General features: G+C 47.7%; 1 protein-coding gene across 1 annotated transcript in view; it reads right to left on the bottom strand.

Moving 5' to 3' along the window:
• Positions 1–349: 349 nt before the first annotated feature.
• Positions 350–21987, bottom strand: part of EFHD1 (EF-hand domain family member D1) — a 48210-nt gene continuing 26572 nt past the window's right edge. Inside the window, exons 2-4 of the mRNA XM_043999416.1 lie at positions 21243–21390; positions 6800–6934; positions 350–3253 (exon numbers count right to left, since the gene is read on the bottom strand). Coding sequence (XP_043855351.1) covers positions 3119–3253; positions 6800–6934; positions 21243–21390 — 418 coding nt within the window. The 3' untranslated portion in view covers positions 350–3118. The remainder of the gene's footprint in view (positions 3254–6799; positions 6935–21242; positions 21391–21987) is intronic.

Genomic DNA, 21987 nt, shown 5'->3' with positions numbered 1-21987 from the left:
GAAGCCACGGGTTCAGAGTTTATCAGATCCTAGAGACAGCAAAGATTCTTCCCTCGAGTCCTTGGTGAGTTTCCGGACAAACAGAAGAACAGCCTCCTTTTGTGTGACTCCTAACCCCGCCCCCCTTCCCAGCCATCACTGGCCTCCTATGCACCAAGCAAGCCCAGCCGCCGGGTGGGTCTGAAAGCCCACTGGGAGGCTTCCCTTTGCACCTTTCAGAGATTATTCGATTATCAGGGATTTTACAGAGTTGCTGATGCAACATGTCATTTTACAGATGAGATGGCACTGGACCCACATCACAGCCAAGAACACAAACGGCTTTCTGATGTTTTTATCTTGACAATTGTTTTATTGATGCCTTGTGTTTTTACATCAGACTTTTCCAAATACACCTCCAACTCTCCATTCAGTGAATCTTTCCATGACACAGTAAGCATCTTTGACAGTGTATATAACATTCTACACACACAGGTTCCCACCTACCCAAGTCAAGAAACAAGCACAGTGCTAAGAGCTGGGGATACAAAAACACTGGCCCTGCCCTCAAAGAGCTTACAGTCTAATTGGGGGAGGAAGCAAGCCAAGAACCACCTACAAACAAGGCATATAGAAAATAAGCTGGAGATAATCCTAGATAGGAGGCATTAGAAATAAGAGGGACGTGGAAGCCAGGAACAGAGGTTGGGTGGATTTTCATTTCTTTTCGCTTTGTCTTGTATTCAGGACAAAAACCCTGGTCAATACTGTAGATGGTGGAAATGCTTTGGCTACTCTGATGAGCCCTTCCTAAGCCCAGTGTACACCCAGCCAGAACTGCCCTGATCACCGATGGGAAGCCAATGATGACCCGAAATTAGAGGAGCGACTTTAGTACAATGGAGAGAACACTGGCTCTGGGTTCAAATCCTGCTCTGGACATGTCACTTGTGTGACTATGGGCAAATCACTTAACTTCCTTGAGCCTCAGTTTCCTCAGCTTTAAAATGAAGTGATTTGACCAGATGGTCCCTGATGCCCCGCCAGCAGTAGGACAGACTGCTGGGCCTGGAGTCAGGAAGATACAGGTTCAAATCTGTACCCAAGCATTTCCCCTCCATCAAACACAAGGCCCTGGAGGGTTTTTATCTCTGAATTCTAGGACCTGGCTAAAGTAGGTGCCTAATAAATGCTTAATGAACGAATGAATGTTGGGCCCACACTAAAGCTGGGGGTGAAAATGGCTAGTATACTGGCTGTGTCATCAGTAAGATCTGAGCTCAGATCCAGCCTATGTCACAACCTCTGTCTGCCTCAGTTTCATCACCTGTAAAATGGGGCTAATGACTACACCTACCCACCATGGTGGTTGTGAGGATAAAAGAGGCTTTTTTTTTGCAGGGCATTGGGGGTTAAGTGACTTGCCCAGGGTCACACAGCTAGTGAGTGTCAAGTGTCTGAGGTCACATTTGAACTCAGGTACTCCTGAATCCAGGGCTGGTGCTTTATCCACTGCGCCACCTAGCTGCCCCCAAAAGAGGCATTTTTAAAGCATCTTCCAAAGCATCAAGTGCTACGCAAATGCTAGCAGTTATTATTGTTGTTACTATCTGCATGACTTTGGACAAGTCCCTTCCCCTCCTCAGGGCTTTTGTTCATCTGTAAAAAATGGGGGAGTTATTCCTTCTGGCTTTAAATCTATTAGTGCTCTTACATATAGGAGATGGGAAGAAGCTAACTAGTGCTCCCCAGCCAGTCTTGGTTCTGGGTGCACGTGGGCAGTTTACCAGGCAGTTGGTATCCAAGTGAGTAAACCCAAGCAACCCTCAGACCCATACTTCTGATCTTCAGTTTTCCCAGCCATTCAACGAGAAGAAGCAAGCCAGTGAGAGATAACACGTTTTATTTGCATAGTTCATTCAGCAAAGAAAACTAAGAAGGCTGAAAAACACCAATTTCTTGGGAAAAGAACAGCTACAAAAGAGATATAACCCCCCCATACCTTAATAAATATCAAGTTGATATATTTTGTATTGATAAAAAGAGCTTCAAGTACTCTTGTCCTTCAGTCTATTAAAAATGACTTTCTTTTCATTATTCTTCCATGCCCAGTTTTAACAGCATGATCGTTTGGTTTTGTTCTTTTAAAGGTCAAAAGGAAAAAAAAAACTATATTGAGGGTGAAAAAGGGTTGCTCCCCCATGGAAAGTTAGAAAGGAGAAGAAAATAAGAAGCAATAGTGAAGTCTCACACATTCACAGAAGCCTTGGGGCAGAGGTCTTGGAATGGGCACCTGCCATGGAGGGTGGGCCCGTGTCTGTACATTAGGCATTCCAGAACCATGATCAGGTGTTCTGGCTAGATTCAGGCACCCTGCATGAATCCTCCAATCCAAATTGGCGATCTGACAACATATTACCATGCAGAGGCAAAGGGGAGTCCCTACAATGGAGCTTCTTTCCATAAAATCACCTGTATGAGTGGAGTGGCAGAATATGAGAGGGGCTTTTAGAAGGGCCGCTCCCAATACCATGAGCTTTTGGGGGGCCACTCCATGCCTCTTGGAGCCCTCCCTCTGCTCAAAGGCTGGGCGAGGGAGGATGGCTGAACAACCTTGCGCCTTTGGGAGTTGATGGGAAGGAGGGAAGAATCTAAGACAAAGCCAACAGCGTTTACCTCTGGTGAGAAGGCAATCGGCTTGAACATGGGAACAGGGTAAGTAAAGAGTTGTACCTTTCTTTGGCCAAATGACCAGACATTATTTCCTCTTTGAAAGGCTTGGCTAAAAGGAAGGGAACAGAGGGAAAGTAAAAGGCACCAAGAAAATGGCAAAGTCCTGGAAACTTTCAATGGCTGGAGGAAAGGGACGATTTCCCCTCTTTTTGCAAAATGAATCTTCTATCCAACTTTTACCTTCCCTAAGCATCTCCCTGGGTCTTAGGGTTACCAGTTACCCCTTGGGCCCAAAGCACAGGAAATTTAAGAAGAAAGGTCATCATCACCGAACATTCAAAGAAATGGGTCCTCCTTGGGGGACAAGGCGCTGGGCGCATTCCTCCCAGGCCAACTTATAAGGCACAGTGGGTGGACGTCAAGGCAAGTCTCTGGCCGCTCTTGGGCACACTTGGCCCGGCAGGGGTTACTGAGAGAAGGCTGCTTGGCGCTCTCTGAAGAGAGCCCTGCGGTGTTTCCTGTCCTCCTCCTCCTGTTTTCTGGCCATCTGCTCTGCTCTGATCTCAGCTTCAAATTTGCTGGTCACGGACAGGGCATGTACCTGAAAAGACAAGACCAACAGAGCCCATGAGAAAGCAGGAAGGAGCAGCCACTCCAGCTTAGCTCAGCATGCCGCACCTATCACCATGACCGAGGATCCCTACCAGGGCAGGAAAGGGACGTTTGGGTGCATTGTGCCTGCCTGGAATTCTCTATGCCCAGTTCTTTGCTATCTGGGCCCACAGGAGACAGGAAGATAGGGATGATTATTAAAGAAAGCCATCTCAGCCCCTTCCCTCCCCCAAGTCATTGGGACACTTGATTTAACTCACAGGATCATGGCCCTGGGGATAGAGAAATGGAAGGATCTCTGCCTTCAAGGAGCTTACATTCAATGGGGAAACTCGGAGGCAGGACTGGTTCATAGACTCGTAGGGTCAGATTTAAAGCTGGAATGGATCTTAGAGGCCATGGGGGACAAGTCTGCATTTTACAGGTGAAGAAACTGAGGCACAGACAGGATCACAAGGGTAGGAAGTCATAGAGCCAAGACCTCTGACTAATTCTATTCACCAGGTGACACTCACTAGGTGAGCTGAGCCTTGATGGCCAGGCCTAATTACACCATCGGAGGCCCCAGTGCTTGGCTCATGCTTTTGCCAAGATCTGGGACCATCTCCCTTCCTGGGATGCCTTCCTGTCCCTGAGCTTCCCCTCGCCTCTCCCCTAGGACTCTATTTGAGAACAGTGCACAGAGCTGGAACTAGGGTCAGCAGGCTGGGGCTTGGGGCCGGGGCACCAGTATCCAGAGGGCAAAGCTGCAGGCCCTGTTCCTCAGGACTCTCTGGAGAACCTGCAGGAGCTTGGACATCTTGGGACCTCTAGTCAGGGGCCTGGGAGTCACGAGGGTCCTCCTTTCACTCTTTTGCTCTATCCCTGTCTCTTGCCACCTCCCGGCTCTAACCTTACACTTCTAGGAATGATATTTAGCTTTTTTAAGGTTTCCAAAGCCCTTTACAAGCATGACCTCGTTTGTCCTCACAACAACCCTAGGGGCAGGTGCTCTTATTATCCTCATAGAACAGAGGAGGAAAATGAGGCTAGGAGTTTAAGTGACATGTCCAGGATCACACTGCTAGCATGTGAGGTAGCATTGGAACTCAAGTCACTGAAGACAGCAAATCTAACTTTCTGTCTCTTGCGCCACCTAGTGGCCGCGAGGTGTTGCAAAAAGGCAGATTTGGCAAGAACATCAGGGAAAATTTTCCTAATAATTAGCCATCCCCAAGCAATGTGGGCTTCATAGGGAGGAAGTGCGCGACCCCTTCACTGGAGGTCTCGCAGGCTGATGACTACTTGAAGTGTTTAGGGAGGGGTGGATTGGACTTTGTGACTGTATCCAAGTGACTTGGGCAAACTTTTGAATCTGTTCCCCATCCCCTCTGCTTTTAAGCCTTTCTCTCCCCTCCCCCACCCCCAGGACCAGGGCAGGCCTTCCTCAGCACTCCCATCTTCCTGCTGGGGGGTGGGGTGGGCTAGTCCTAACCGTGCAGGAGGTGGTCTGGTTTTCAGTGCACTACATATCTCAGCTTCAGAATGGATTGGCCTCTTCTCTCTCCTCACCTCCCACAATGGAGGTAGCTGCAGATCCCAGAATTCCTACTTTGGGCCTGGAAGACCTAAATCAGGCAATATTCACCATCAGTGTTTGCACTGTATCCTGCTGGGCGGTAGCCAGGAATGGTCCTATCTTTTCCTGACTTGTTATCTCCAAGTATCTACCAGAGGGCTGCATACAGTGGGCAGCACTTAGTTTGTTGAATAAATGAACAACTTTTAGAGACCAGGAAACCAGGGCTCACAGGGGAGGAGACTGGCCCAAAGTCAGACAGTTAAGAAGTAGCAGGGCTAAGAATTGACCTGGGGGGTGGGGGGGCAGCTGATTTCTTTCCTGATCCTTTCCTAGTAGTTAACCTCCAGAGTCACACTAGTCCCCAGAACCAACCACCTCCTCTGCCTTCCAGGCTTCGGCCTTCAAAGGATTTAAATATGAATAGAAACTGAGACTGGAGCCAGGGGCTTGGGACTTCTAGTCAGAGGCAAATTCCAGGCATAAGGAAAAATAACAACTGTCATTCACATTATAGTTGGGGGTTGGCCAAGGGCTTTCCTCCAGCCAAATTTACAAGGCCAAGCAGCTGTAGGACTGTAATTAACCACAGATTGGGAAACTGAGGCTCGGAAAGATTGCTTTCTCCTGGTCACAGAGCCAGAGGTAGAAGCAGACTTGGAGAAGGTATAGAGTTGACCCACCCCCAGCAGAAAGGGACTTCAGAGAAGGAGGGTCTGGTCTAATCCCCTCATTGTACGGTGCTGCAGCAGTTGGATTGGAGCACATCTGGGCTTCACCCCCCACCCCAGAAAAGGGGGAAGGGACTAAGCAATTAACAGAACCCGCCATGTGCCAGGCACTGGGCTAAGAGCTTTTTACAAATCTCATTTAGAACTCACAACAACCCTCCAGGGGCTATTATCACCCCTATTTTACCACTTGAGGAAACTGAGGAAAATAGAGGTCAAGTGAGGGAGAGAAGGCTTGTCGGATGTTTTGATGGAATGTTTGAGAATTAGACCTACAGCATTCCCCTGATCTCTCAGTTTAGTAACCCTGTCAAAGAAGAAATGACCAACTGTAGCTGGACATGTTACTGATGAAGCTGTGCTGACTCTTCCTGGACAAAGGTGTGGAGGCAGGAGATGGAATCTTATGGAGCAAGGCCATCCAGCAGCCCATTTTGTCCAGAGCAGAGACAGCATATGGGGAGTATAAAGGTAGAGAAATGTCATCTAGTGCTTTGCCAACATCTTTGCAAATAAATTGTTTCTATAAAACTATTTATTCTCTCTGGTAAATTGTATCCATTCCTTGACTGCTTCCTTTTCTGGCAGTTGACAAACCCTTATGTGATACATTTGAAAACTGTGACAGATGATTTATTGGCAAAACAGACATGTCTAACTCTGATGCTTTTCTCAGTTATTGACTATCTGCCATACTGTGCTTAGCACATAGTGGGGCCCCTTAATCCATGTCTATTATTCCATCTATCCCCAGTAGAATGTGAGCCCCCTGAGGGCAGGACCTCCATTTGTCTTTGGCTCTCTGGTGGTTCATGCAGGGCTTGGAATTTAATAAATGCTTTTGACTGATTAGTCCCAGATGGAAACTGAGAAAATGCCACCTTCTGTCCCTCTTTAAAGAGGTGAAGTAGGGCAGTGGAACCTCAGACATGTGTTGATCAGTTTGGCTGGACTACCTTTTTCCTCTCTATTTTTTAATTCTATAACAGCTCTCAGAGTAGGGAAGGGTAGAAATGAAGGTGATGAACAAATAAAAAATACCCATAAAAATAAGAATAAGGAATGAATTACATGCAGGTCAACTAACTAGCTGGACAGCTGCCATGGCCTTGGTCACTGTAGGATGCAAGGTGAACAGCAGCTGGCTTCTTCTTCCTGGACTAGCAAAGAGGTTCGGGGACACAGGCTGGGAAGTCCCTTAGAGCGGGCGAGGTGTGAGGGTGGGTCAACAAGGGTCCCCACATACCTTAGCTTCGAAGAAATTCTTGGCCCCTTTCACTCCTTCGATGGCCACATCGATCTCTGAGAGCTTGGCCAGGGACATCAAGCCACTGTCCTCCTCCAGCTCCCCCGAGGCCGCCTTGCGGAAGATCAGCAAAAACTGGGGGACAACAAACAAATAGGCCTGAAAAAGCTTCCTCTCCACCAGCTCCCTTTTCTACGCAGTCTCCTCCCTTTAGATGGTAAGCTCCTTGAGGGTAGGGACTCTGGCTTTCATTTGTACCCCCAGCACTTAGCACAGTGTCTGGCACCTAGGAAAAGCTTACTAAATGGGAGATCCAGACTAGACCATCCCTAACTCTAATCCAGCCCTGCAAAAGACAGTTCTGGTGGCTGAGGTAAGGACAGACAAGCAGGAGAGAATGCCAGGGAAGATGAGCGGGAGAGTGAAGAGCCTGAAGGACCTTGGGACATCCAGCCTGGATGAGGGCGGCCATGGGAGCCGGCTTCCAAGATGGAAAGGACCATCAAGTGCCTGGTCTAGTTTTGTTCTGCTTGGCCCCACCCAGAGGGTAGAGTGAGGAACAGTGAAAGGCTGCAGGAATCCCCTCCTAAGGGGCTGGACCTGAGGTCATCCAGCCATTATGGAAGACTTTCTTCCTTTCCTTCCCCAGCCACAGCTGCCCAAGTCCATTTCTCTTTGGTTCACTTCTCTAATGGTTAGCATTTGTTTCCTGACTCTGGACAACATCCATCCACTGCTCCTAGTTCAGTTGGTTTAATGCATCTCCCATGTAACAACTCTTCTGTACTTGAAGGCAGGTACTGTGCCCTTCCTAAATCTCTTCTCCAGGTTAAAGACCAACCCCACCCCCCCAGCTCTTTCAACCAATCCCTGTCTAACCTATACAGGTTTCCCTCCTCTGGACAATCAATCAGCACTGATTAATAAATTAAAGCAAAAGACAGTCCCTGGCCTCAAGGAGCTTATCATCTAATGGGGAAGACAACTTGCCAACAAATATATATAAGGGAAACTATATACAGGAGAAATAGGAGATTAACAGAGAAAAAGTACTAGAATTAAGAGGGGTTGGGAAAGAGACAGCCTTTACCTCATCATCTTCACTCATACAGCATGGACTCAAGGACCTTCAACATGCTGGTCACCCTCCCCTGCAGGCTTACCACTCTGTCCAAATCCTTCATAAACTTCTGTGCCCAGAACCGAACACAGCAGGACCAGCCGGTCCCCTTTTCTTCCCAGAAACTACAGTTCTCTGAATGCCATTTAAAATCCCACTGGCTTTTCTCACTGAGTCAATGGACTCAGCAGGTGCTAGGTAGGAGGAGGAACATCTTGAGATAAGGCTAGAAGGTAGGTAGGACTATGGAAGGCCTTGGATGCCAGGCAAGGAATATGGGCTTGAGGCCTTCAAACTAAAAGAGGATGATGGAGTGGGAAAATGGCAATCAGTCAAGAAGCAAGTAGTCCATGCCTGCTAGGTGCCAGGCATGGTGCTAAACACTGGGATGCTACACCCCAATCCCAAATCCCTAAGCAATTGAAACAGTCAGGAATTCACAGGAGACAAAAGGCACACTTATATGAGGAAATTCGGGAAAGTATTTGAGGGTAAGCAGATGGAGGGGAAAACAGAAAAGAGATTTTAATCACTGAACCATTGCTTCTTAAACTTTTCCAGTCACAACCCCTTTTCATCCAAGAAATTTTTATGAGACCCCCGGTATATAGATATAAATATGTATACATAAACCTTTTACTGTTGCCAAATTTTCTGCAACCCCCACATTCAGTTACATGACCCCCACACTTTAAGAAGCTTTGCTCTAGACCACCTGGGCTGAAGGAAGAAATAGATGATGAGGAGTTTAGGAAACTGGTCACAAGCCTAGCTCAGAGACATTTATAGTAATGATATCAAGGGAAGTCAAATACAGGAGATAAAATATGATGGCACTTGTCTGAAGAAACCAATGTGGATGCACAGGGAGCTCACCAACCGACAGATTTTTAAAAGAAATGTATAGAAGATGGAAGTAAAGCCAAGTAACCAACAGGAGATCATAAATGCCATGATCCTTTAAAAACCTGGGCAGGAGGGCTAAAGCTAAGGATGAGCTGAGCCTGGCAAGGAAGGCCAATGACAACAGAATGGGTTTTGGGTTTTTTTTTTTTTGTTGTTGTTCTAACTATAATGGGAGAAAAAGGAGAATCAGAGAAGGGACAGGGTTTTTGCTTGGGGTGGATGGGACAATGATAATTGACAAATTAGAATAAAAATAAAAAAACCCCTTCCATTCCAATCCTTTGTGTTTTTTCTGCCCAGGAGAATGACTGGGAGTGAGTTGATACTGGAGATAACCCCCTGGCCCAGATAAACAACCACAGGCTCTGAGAGAGCTGGAGGTTATGCCACCTAGGCCACAGTGATCATTAAAAGACCATGGAGAAAAGAAGAATTATCAAGGCTAGAGAAGGCCAAATGATGTCCTGATTTTCCCCCAAAAGGGAAGAAAGTCAGAGTTTGACTTTGATTCTTGGCCAAGTTCTAGAATGTATCCTTTAAGGGAAGGAAGCAGTCATTCATGACAAGGGATCAAGGAATAGAGACTACATAGGATATTTTTCTAGATACAATTTGCAATAATTGCCTAAGAATTAGGATTGAACAAATAGATACAATTTGCAAAGATGTTGGCAAAGCCCTAGAAGACATTTCACTACTGTTTTCAGACCTCTAGCACATTATTCCCCATATGCAGTCTCTATTCTGGCCAAAATAGGCTGCTGGATGGCCTTCCTCCATAAGATTCCATCTCCCACCTCCACACCTTTGTCCAGGAAGCAGTGATGACCAGAGTCAGCACAACTTCATCAGTAAAATGTTCACCTATACTCATTTTTTTTGACAGGGTTACTGGACTGAGAGATCAGGGGAATAATGTAGGTCAAACCATATGACAAGCTTTCTCAGACTTCTATCATGTTATCCCCATCCTAGGGGACAGTGCAATCAGATGACTGTGGGACTGGCCAGATGATCAGCCTTAGACTGTGGTCAGTCTTTAGAGCTTATCTTTAGAAGGAGGTCTCTAGTGGTGTGTCCCAGGGATCTATCTGTGCTTTGAACCTGTGCCAGGACTTGGATGAAGGCACAGGCAGCCTGCTTAACAAAATTTCCCAGTGACACAAAGCTAGAAGAGAAACAGTTCAGGTGTGGAGTAATGAAGGTCCCCACTAGCCCCTACCCACACATTTGAGGGCTGGAAGGGAATAAAGAGGGCCCCCCCCCCCCCGCCCAACTTGGAGCTAAGCTGGAGCCCAGCTGATAACACCCACACAAATGCCAGTGTTTTCCCTTGTTGGAGGCTGGGATGGGACCAGCATTGTCTTGACTCTGCATTCCCAAGTTTCCTGACTTCCTCCTCCCACGAGGCCCTAGCTTCCTGGGGTAGGACCACAAAAAGTCCCAGCAAATGTAGTTGGTGCCTCTCAGACTCTGTTGGTTGCCTATGACACCCTGAGCAGACTCATTTCCATGGAGCCAAGAGGGACCCCATCCAGAGAAGCAAAGCGTCACTGTAACTTGGCTTGGGATATTGCTGGATTTGAACAAAGCCAACTTCCTTTGTTCAATACCTCAGGCAGGCCTCATTTTATCCCTATATCAAGTCTGAACTAAGAGAAATGCTGGGATTAGAGCCACACCTACAACAGGAGCCTCTTTCAGTGATTGGGAGCTCACCTTGCCTTCCATTTTGGGACAACTCTTATGGTCAAGACATTTTTTCTCATGGCATCAGAAAGACCTGGGTTCAAATCCAGCCTCTTACAAAAGGCTGTGTGATTCTAGACAAATCACTTTATCTCCCAGGTCTTCTCTAAGACTAAAAATTACTAAGGGATGGTTGATCTGCCTTGGAGGAGAGATATCCACACCAGAATGAGTCTGGACAATAAAGTACAAAGACCCCCCAAGATGAAGCCTGGCTCACTGCAGCTTCTGCCCCAGAGAAATTCTGGTTCTAGTGACGAGTTCTCTAACGGGGTGAGGAAAGAGTGTTGGGGGGTGATCCACTGGGTCCCCTGAGTCTTTTTTTTTTTTTTAAGTGAGGCAATTGGGGTTAAGTGACTTGCCCAGGGTCCCACAGCTAGTGTTAAGTGTCTGAGGCCGGATTTGAACTCTGGTACTCCTGACTACAGGGCCAGTGCTTTATCTACTGCGCCACCTAGCTGCCCGCCCCCCCAAGTCTTTTCATTGAGCTAAGCACCCTCACTCAGCTTCTCTGAGATCCTTAGCCGCTGACCTGACTGGTCTCCCTCTTCTGTCAGAGTATCCACATTCTTCCTAACAAGGAAGCCCAGTTCCTAAAACTGGACTGCGCCTGCCCCTCCCACCATTTGTCTGAAACTGGGATTAAGTGAAAATGATCTCGATGTGGTTTACAAGCCTCAGCTTCTGTAAAGGGCAGAGTCTCGTGTCCCCGGAGAAAAGTGCAAGCCAAGAAAGTGATGCTTCAGCTCTAAGGAAAGGGGCCAAGAAGGGGAAAGGACTGGCCCGGGGTCCCACAGCTAGTAAGTGTTTCAGGCAGGATTTGAACTCAGGTTTTCCTGTCTCCAGGCCCAGTGATCCATCCACTCTGCCCCACTACTGAAGTTCCACTCTGAAGGCTCATTTGACTGAACCACAGAGTAAGAGAATGGGAGTAATGTGGAATAGGGTGGGAAAGGTAGGTTGGGGCTGGATTGCGAAAGCTCTAAATGGTCAACAGAGGAGTCTGAATTTACTCTTAGAGGTAAATAGGGAGTGTGCGTGTGTGTGTGTGTGTGTGTGTGTGTGTGTTTAAAAATTCAATTCAGGAATCTAGAAATTAACTCTGAATTTTGCCCAACTCTCCCATTCATGGAAGATGATTTAAAGCTTGAGAAGTGACTGATCAAACATTTATGAAGCCCCCACTGTATGTCAGGCACTGTACCAAGAGCTGGGGATACAGAATAAAAGCAAGAAAGACCCAAGTTCAAATATGAACCAGACACTTATTAGCTCTTTGACCCTGGGCAAGTCACTTCATTTCTCTTGCCTCAGTTTCCTCATCTGGAAAAAGAGAGTTGGACTTGGAGAATGAACTTGGAGGCCCCCTTTGTAGCTCTCAATCTGTGATCCCAGGGACACAAACGTGAGTACAATAATGACAATGATGAAGCTAACTAGTATTTATGTAGCGTTTTAATGTTTGCAAAACACTTTATACATGATTTCATTTGATCTTCAGAACACCCTGAGGCTGGTGCTGTTACTATCATCCCCCCCATTTTACACGTGGTCTTCCTGACTCCAAGTCTAAAGTTCTATCCAATGTGTCACCTGGATGCCTGTGAAATTCAATATTGACAAGAGGAGGGGCAGCTAGGTGGTGCAGTGGGTAAGGCACTGGCTCTGGATTCAGGAGGACTGGAGTTCAAATCTGGCCTCAGACACTTAACACTTACTAGCTGTGTGACACTGGGCAAGTCACTTAACCCTCATTGCCCTGCCAGAAAAAAAAAAGAAAAAAAGAAAAAGAAAGAAAGAAAAAGAAAAACCATTTTAAGGGGCAGCTAGGTGGCACAGTGGATAAAGCATTGGCCCTAGATTCAGGAGGACCTGAGTTCAAATCTGGCCTCAGATGCTTGACACTTCCTAGCTGTGTGATTCTGGCAGTCACTTAACCCTCATTGCCCCGAAAAAAAAAAATCTTTAAATTGGGGCGGGGCGGGGGGGGGGTGGCAGCTACGAGGCATAGTGGATAAAGCACCAGCCCTGAAGTCAGGAGGACCCGAGTTCAAATGCAGCTTCAGATACTTGATACTTACTAGGTGTGTGACCTTGAGAAGTCACTTAACCCCCAACTGACGCACCAAAAAAAAAAAATTTACACACACACACACACACACACACACACACACACACACGGAACCTTAAGAGTATGAGGTAAAAGGGAAATGAGAAGTGGAAAGAACCAGCATAAATTTAGGGTTTCTTTCCTCATAGAAGAAAGGAGAATGATCCTAATTATTCACATTTTCGTCCATCATGGGGAATGACAAGACTTTAAGAAAGGTTCCCACCCATTCTTCAGAGTTTAAATTAGAAACACAAGGAGAAGGAATTCCTAATTTTAGGTTTTTGGAAGGAAAGCCAGGTCTTTTTTTTACTTTTTTTTTTTTTGGTGGGGCAATGAGGGTTAAGTGACTTGCCCAGGGTCACACAGCTAGTAAGTGTCAAGTGTCTGAGGCTGGATTTGAATTCAGGTCCTCCTGAATCCAGGGCCAGTGCTTTATCCACTGTGCCACCTAGCTGCCCCCCAGGTCTTTTTTGGTAACTAAACCCAATTAGAGCCAACCCAAAGGAGGCAGACCCATCCACCCATCCACCCATCCACCCATCCACCCATCCACCCATCCACCCATCCACCCATCCACCCATCCACCCATCCACCCTCCCTTGGCCCCACTGATCTCCTAGGCTGAAGCTGCCCAACAGTTCTTTTCTTCCTTTAAATCAGCCTTCACAATCCCCTGAAGAGACCCTTTAGGGCTGTCCCAGTTGCAGTCAAGGGCCAGAGGCAGCCAGCTCAATGTTTGTGTGGCTATGATGGGAGTCTTGGCCATCTATGGGACTAGGCAGAATTCTGCTCTCAGTTGAGGGGTGGCCCCACCCTGCAGGCCAATTAAAGTCACAGGCTCAGCTTGAAGATGTTTGTGTTTCCATAAAATCTCATCAAAGCTGCTGTTTAATATGCGTGGGGGTGAGTATGTGTCTGTGTTTGGGGGGGAGGGGGTCCTCCCTTTTAAATATTCATCAGAACACCCATTTCCAAGCTTGCCAACCATCTCTCCTTGTTTGTCTTCCTATTTATAGCCCTCAAAGGCTGGTATGCAGGGGGAAGAATTGGCCAAGGTCCCAGCTAGGACTGTCAAGAGGTGGAGGGAGGAAAAGGGGACAGAAGCTGGGGAAAGGACAGCAAAGCTTCCCGAGTTTCTTTAAACAAGCTGGAAAATGTTTTTGTGAATTCCTTTAATGGAAATGCTCCCTGACCCTCCCCCCACCTCCCCTTTTTTCTCATTAAGTCAGCCTTGTGAATAATAGGACAAAACCATCATTGTATGGGCCTGGTGGGTCATCCCCATCCCAGCCCCCACACCTCTTCCCATCCAGGGGTGGGATAGGGGGTCTTTGCAACCAGGAGACAGGAGAGAAGTCTGGCAGAAGTGACAACCTGTTTTTTTTTTTTTCCCAAGGCAATGGGGGTTAAGTAACTTGCCCAGGGTCACCAGCTAGTGTCAAGTGTCCAAGGGCAGATTTGAACTCAGGTCCTCCTGAATCCAGGGCTGGTGCTCTGTCCACTGCACCACCTAGCTGTCCCTCATTTCTTTTTAAATACATGTCCGGTATCAGAAAAAAAACCCAGAACACACTGTTATCCTAGTCTCATAGGAAATCTCCACAAGGACTGAGTTGGGAGGCATTGTACACTGCCCTATTTAGCTCTCCTACCTCCTAGCTCTCAGCAGCCAGGTGAAATACTGCTCAAGAAAGGAATTCCCCTCACACCATCTCCCGGACAAAGATTACAAAGGAAGAAAATGACAAATGTGGGAGGGGCTTTGGGGAAACAAGCACATTGATTTAGCACTGGTGGAGCTGTGAATTGGTCCAGCTATTTTCGAAAGCAATTTGGAACCATGCCCAGAAAAGTCATGAAACTGTGCATCCTCTCTGACCCACAGGCCCTCATATACACTGCAGCAGCACCCCCCTCCCCCACCATGAGACTTTAGGAGACAGGAAAAGGACCCATAGGGACAAAACCATTTATGACGGTGGCTCTTTTTACAGTGACAAAGAATTAGAAATGAAGGGGGTGTCCAACATTGGGGGAAAGCCCAATCAATTATGGTATGTGACTGTAATAGACACTATTGTGCCCTAATAGATGAGATGGATGTTTCAAAGGAAGACTTCTGCCTGAGGCAGAGTACAGGTAGAAGAGCCAGGAAGACAATTATAGAAACATTGTAAAGACAAACAACTTTGAAAGACTTTTGTCAATATCCTGACAAAACTTTGATTCCAGAGGACCCAAGAGGTGACCTTGGAATACAGAATGAGACACATCTTTGGACAAGGTCAACATGGGAACTTGTTTAGTTTGATTCTTCATATTTGTATTTGTATTATATAAAAATATGTCCAATTGGGAGAGGAGAGGGAGGAAGAGAAAAATACTTGTAAAAAAGAGTCCTGGCTATGGATTCAGAGGACGTGGTTTCAAATTCCATCTCTGATACATGCTACCGGGGAATGGCCTTGGGACATTTTCTGGGCCTGAGTATCTGTAGAATGAGCAGGTTGTACCAGATGGATGGCATGCCAAGTCAGATGGCTAAGAGAATGTTGATGTTTAAAAGATGGGCTTCTGGAGTTCTATGTTCCAAGGTGCTTCCCAGCTCTAGCATTCTGTCCCTTGCAGCATGGATAGTTGACATTTGAAAGTCCCTCCCTTCTGACATCTCTACTAGCTATTGTCCTATACCTCTTCACTCTTTATCTGAGAGCTCAGCTCTTTAAAAAGCTATCCATATAAATAAAGGGTCTCTACTTCCTCCCCTCACAATCTTTTTTAAACCCTCTATACAAATGCCCAAGTTTCCCCATCCTAAAAACAAAACTAAAATAAACTGGACCTTGCTCAGACCAGGCCCCAAGCCCTCTTGGTTAATTCAAACTTAGTGCCCCCACTTCCTCCCCTCAATCTCTTCCAAACCCTGCCTCTTCTGCCCTCATCATTTTACCAAAACTGGCCTCTTCGGTGCCTAATCCTAAAGTTTCTCAGTCCTCATCCTTCTGGCCCTCTCTGCAGCTATAGACATCCTCATTTCTTCCTGGATCTTCTCTCCCCTTGGGTTTTTCTGACACCTCTCTCTCCCGGTGTCTTCTTACCTGTCCAATTGTTCCTTTGATGGATCTTTGTTCATATCACCCACTAGCTTTGGATGTTCCCCAAGGGCCTGTCCTGGGCCATTTCCTTTTCTTCTATTCTCTCTTCCTTGGGGATTTCATCCACTCCCACAGGTTCAATGGTCACCTTTGTGCTGCTGTCCTCGATCCACACATTCATAGCGCCCTAGTCTCTCCTCAGAGCTTTGGTCCTGCATCACCCGTGCAAAGCTAAACTCATCATTATTCCTCTAAAACCCAGCCCTCTTCTGAACTTCCCTGCCATGGCTAAAGGCACCACCATCCTCCCAGTCACTGACACTGGCCAATTGGGTGACAAATTTCATCATTTCTCCCTTTATACATCTCTCTTTCTCCACTCACATGGACATGACTCAGTTCAGGGGATGATGAGACCCTGAACTGAAGTAAAAGCCTTCTAACTGGCCTCCAGCCTCCATCTCTCCCCGTCTAATCCCACCTCAGCTGCCAGCCTGATTTTCCAAAAGTCCAAGTCTGACCAACCTATAACCTCCAGAGTATCACCCCTGTCCCTTCTCTACCTTTCTAGTCTTCTTATGCTTCACCCCTCTCCACGAACTCTATAATCCACCTCTGTCGGTTTATGCGTTGGTCAATGTTCTCTCTCCCACCACCATGTCTTTGCACTAACTGTTCACTGTTGTCTGGAATGTTCTTCCCTCCTCCCCTTCACCTCAGTTACCCAGACTTCTTCTAATACTATTCAGAAGGCAATTCCCCATCCCCACCCTGCAACGCCTTCATCTGATCTGTACAGATCCTGTACATGCCTGCTATATACACGATAGCAGAACATCACTCCCCGAGCACAGGGACGTTTCTGCTTCTCTCTCTGTCCTCAGAGCACATGCCAGGCCCCATTGCCGAGTGCTTAAGAAATTATCGTTGACTGACTGGAGCTAGGTTCCCTCACCTCTGACCCTAACCCCTTTCAAGCTCCGACACTATGGTCTCCTCCAACTTGAATGTCCAATGGGTTCAATCCAGTAGGATTCAATAACACAGTGAACCAAATACCAGCTCCAAACCAAATTTCAAACCAGTCAAGGCCACGGTCTCGGAACTGCCAGGATACTAGGGAAAACAAGTTCTTTGCAAGAAGTCCAGGAAAAACTCACCCCCAGAAGAGGGTGAACGTTGATCCCAACAACTGCTGCTCATTTCAGCTGGACCCAGATGCCAGCTGGGTACTCAGTGGCTCCTCTGAGGCCATGCCTACCACAAGGCACCTGCTTTCATTTGAGCAGCTGTCCCTTGTGGGTTGGGGGCTCACATTTCTCAGTGCTCATCCCCAAAGTGACAAGTCTCTGCCCTGTGTGAAGGCAGCCAAGGTTCTTAAGAATCCAGACCCAGATCAGGTGCCCAGATCCAAGAATGCTCAGTGAAAGATGGCTTAGCACGGCTGGGGACATACCCACTGACCACAGAGTGGGAAAACATCTACTCGGCCCAAGTCATCAACACAGCGCCTGGTGCTTACTACTCTGTGCCAAGCATTGTGATAGGCTCTGGGGCTACTGAGACAGAAGAGAATAAATAGCCCTTGACCTCCAGATGCTTACATCTATGGATCTATTCATTAAACATTTATTAAGTGCTGACTACGTGTCAAGGATATGGAACAGATTGGGGAGGGAGGGGTAAAGGCTATCTCTGCTCTAGCCAGACCCCCTCCCCATGCTCAGTACAGCCCTCTCTCCTGCACTTCCACATTTTATGGACTGCTCTTCCCCCTCTAACCCACTGCCCCCTCCCTATCTGATGTCCTCTCTGCCTTGACACTTCCAGCTCCCAAGCTACTCAAGGTATCACCCTGCCTGCAGGGGGCTAAAATGGGCCAAATAAAACACAGTAGAACTGCCTGAAGCTCATCTAATTCTGTTGCAAAGTCCATGTAAGTACCAGAAATAGACCACAATAATCCATCACAGCTATAGTGAAGAGCGCTGGATTCGTACTATGACTTAGGTCTGAATCTCTGCAACACACACGTCCTCCAAGTGACCAAATCCCTCCTCCTCTCTGTTCTTCAGTTTCCTCATTCATTTAGTGGTTGGGGATGGGCAGAGGGTTAGTCTAGATGACTTCTAAGATTCCTTCCAGCTTGAAATCTTATATTCCTAAATCTACTTGGGATGGGGGGAATTTTTCATTAGTGAGGGAAGCTTCTAATGTACATAGATTACTTTGTAAATTTGTTTGCTTCTTGTCTCCCCCATTAGATTGTAAGCTCCTTGAGGGCAGGGACTATCTTTTGCCCCTTTTTGTACCCTCAGTGCTTAGCACAGTGTCTGGCACGGAGTAGACATTAACAAACATTAATAGTTATTGATTGTAATCTTGAGAGAGTTGCTCCAGACACCTTTACAATTCATAGGCTATAAATGTCATGCTAGAAAGTACCTCAGAAGCCTTCTCATCCAGCTGCCTCATTTTTCACTTGAGAAAACCGAGGCTCAGGGGAGGTCAAGTGACTTGCCCAAGGTCAGAGAGACTGTGTTGAGAGCGGAACTTGAATTCGGGTCTTCCTCACACTGAGGCTGGCCCACTTGGTCAAGACTCAGGGCTTCTGAACTGGGAGTTATCCTCATCATTTGAGAAGCAGATTTAAAATAGAGCTTAAGTTAAAAGGTCAGTCAGTCCAAAAATGTTTATTAAATGTTTACTATCAGCATTTAAGAGCCAGGCCCTGTGTTAAAAACCGGGGACAAACGCAGAGTAGGTGGAAGGTAATCTCAGGGTGGAGGTGAGGTGGGTGTAACCTGCCAAGGCCTGTTTATTTCAACTCTGCCAGCATGTCCAGTCCATTTCACCTCTCTACCATTTCTAATCCATTTCATTTCTGCAACATCTTTAGTCAGTTTCACCTCTGCACCATCTCTGGCCAATTTCATTCTGCCAACATCTGTCAAATATACCTCCCTCTTTCTGGACACTGTCACCCCTCTAAGGGAGGCTAAACATCCCCTCGCACTTGGACTACAGTAATAACCTGCCTCGAGGCTCTCCCTACTCCAGTCCCAATGTTGTGTGACTGGCCTGGTGGTGTCCTAGACAGTAATCAAAACTCAAATGGGGGAGGAGGGGGATGCTTTAGGAAGGGGCAGGGAGAAGATAACAAGGTCAGCTTTGGACATATTGAATTTGAGAATTCCATGGGGCACCCAGTTGGAGAAGACCAATGGGCACTTGATGAGATGGTACTACGGCTAGGTACCACAAGGTAGAGATTAGGACTAATCTGGGAATCAAGGGCATATCGATGATAACTAAAGCCATTGGAGCCAATAAGGTCATCAAGTAAGACAATACAGAGGGAGAAGAGGAGGACTCAGGACAGAGCCCTGGAAGATACCCACAGCTGGTGGGTATGATACAGTTAAGATCTGAACCAAAGTGTCAAAGGAGGAGAGAACAGCCAGGGCAGGAACGATGGCCTGGGAAAGAATTGAGGGCCAGGGGGGTTGGAGGTCATGGAGAGGAGGAGGAGCAGGGTTTGGGGCCATAAAGATGCAAAGTAAGAGATTGTGGCCACATGGCTCATCATCATCAGGAAGCCACCTTTTATTAAGCAGTCATTGATGCTAATGAGAATCCACTTTCAGAGCATACCTTGTGACACCCCCTAGAGAGAGCATGCAGTGTAGCGAATTGAGCACTAGATTTAGAGCTGGAAAGACCTGGGTTCAAATCCCATCTTGGCCACTTACTAGCTGTGTGACCCTGGCAAGTCACCTAACCTCTGCAGTTTCCTCATCTGTAAAAATGAAGGTCCCTTGTAGTGCTAAATCTCTGATCTTTTGCCCCTGGGAAATTGCCTCCCCTCTTGGAGCCTCAGTTTCCTCGTCTGAAAAGTGGAGATAATGCTCACAGTATAAATGACCGGCCTCCCAGCATTTTGATTTTTCTTCCTCTGCCACCCACTCCAAGACTTATACTTCTCTGATGTTTACTGAGAAATGCTCTAAACCGGGCATCTAACCAACAGACTATGGATTCAGGAAGGAGAGAAGTTGTTCACCCTCCCACCCTGGGAGCCCGAATATAGCAACTGAGCAAGACTGGGAAAATTCTGGGCAGGTGGTAGGAGAATGCTGGACTGGGCTAACTGGCCTCCCTTGGGCAGGGGCCAGCTCGCTCACACCACACCCTCTCTATTTCTGCTCCCTGAAGTCACAGCTCCACCTTCTTGTCCCCACAAAGGCTCCTTTGACAACCCACCCCCCACCCACTCTCAGTTTGATCAGGTTCATTGTAGTGAAAGACTTGGGGCTACAGAGGTCCCTTTACTTTATAGAAGAGGAAAGTGAAGTCTAGAAAACTTGTGATGTGTTTAAGATCATCAGAGGTGGGATTTGAACCCAGGTCCTTGGAACACGATATAGATTCATCCAACTCCTTTATATTATAGAGGAAGAAACCTAGGCCTCTTCCTCTAATATATTCCTAACTCGTGTCATACAGACAGTAGGGAGCAGAGCCAATACTGGAATCCAGGTCCTGTGACCTGGAAAGGTCACAGATCACAGAACTAGAAAGCACCGTGGGCATCTAGTCTAACCCGTTCATTTTTATCAAGAAGGAAACTGAAGCTCTCAGGGAGGTGACTTGTCCAAGGTCACACGGGGAGTTCCAACCTTTCTAGCCTCTATAACCTAGGGATGCCACCAAAGCTTCATGAATGCCTGTCACAAAGAACAATAGGGAGGAATCTTGGGAGGGAAGGAAGGACATGGTCCCTCGGTGTTCTGGGACTGAGAGCTTGAGGTCTTTGGGCAGGCACTGCCAGAGGCACAAAGAACAACCAGATCAAGCAAGCAGTGCAGAATGGGGACCCGAATGGGGAAAGGGGAGGTCCTGGGGGGAGGGGCCCTGGGCAAACAATGAGGCAGGTGGGGCCAAGGCAGGAGCAGCAGTTTTCAGGGGAGAAGAAAAGCCTCTGTAGAGCTCCAGCATCTCCAGGGAACCACCTATTAACATGAGAAAGCACAAGGCCTATCAGACTCCCCAACACAGGCAAGATCTCATCCATCGCCCTGAATGCCCGCTATTGAGGCAGGCTCCAATCTCCCTTCCCAGCCTCCTTCTCCCTTTCAGGCCTCAGGCTCCAGCCAGCCTGGCTCACTAGCTTTCTGCCTGAGCAGGACACACCGGCTCCCACCTCGTCTCCTACCTCTGGGCAGGCACACAGGCCACGCACCCAGCCCTCTGCCCCAGAGAAGCTTCCTGGCTCAGCTCAGGGCCCCCTCATCCTGGCAGTCTCAGCTGAAAGCCGCCTCCCTCCGCCAGTATTCCTAGGGGGGGTCTCTGCCTCTTAGTCTGGCCCAGGCAGACACTTAATGGATGGGGATCGATTGATGCTTAAGGTGACCTTTGGCCTGCCTGGGAGACTGGGACAGGGCGGGGATCAACAAATACCTCTCGGAAGCTCAGCTTGCTGTCCAGATCCTCGTCCACCTCCTTGATCATGTTCTTAAGGCCCAGGTGGGTCTGGGGGGCGCCCAGCTTCTCCATCATCAGCTTCAGCTCCATCAAGTCGATGTAGCCATCCTTGCCGGAGTCATACCTGCAGGGCCCAAAGAAAGGGCTGAGCTTAGCAGGAAGCGGGGGTCCTTCCAGAAACATTCACTGAGCCTCTGGCACACAACCCCAGGTGGTCTTTAGGTGGTCCCCGGGACAGTTCCTGCCGGCCACAGGTGCCCCTGGGTACCAGGACCACTGGCATGGACAGCCCTCCCTCACTGCCTCGGGAGGGCCTCTACACATCTACCCCCAAATCTGATCAGGTGTTTATTATGGGGGTGGGAGTGGGGGCGGTGAAGGTCAAGCTGGTGAGGGAGAAGACAGACACAAGCACGGAGGCAGAGTAGCCTAGTGGGGAGAACTCTGGAATCAATTCCTGCCTTTGATATTGCCTGTGTGATTCTGAGTCTCAGTTTCCTTATCTGTAAAATGTGGAGGTGGGAGTTAGACTAGATGCCCTCAGACCCCTTTCATGTCTCTATATAATCTCTGCTTTAAGGCTTGTCTGGTGGGGAGGGAAGAGCTGGTACTTGCTTTCTCCAGATTTTTGTGTTTCAGAAGAAAAAGGGCACCGGCTTTGTAGTCAGAGGACTTGGGTTCGAATCCCACCTCAGACACTTATCACTCGCACACCTTGGCT

The sequence above is a fragment of the Dromiciops gliroides genome, chromosome 4 (assembly GCF_019393635.1).
Source record: "Dromiciops gliroides isolate mDroGli1 chromosome 4, mDroGli1.pri, whole genome shotgun sequence".
Taxonomy (NCBI): Eukaryota; Metazoa; Chordata; class Mammalia; order Microbiotheria; family Microbiotheriidae; genus Dromiciops; species Dromiciops gliroides.
The sequence above is the reverse complement of the archived record's forward strand: the minus strand, read 5'-3'. Positions and strand labels throughout refer to the sequence as shown.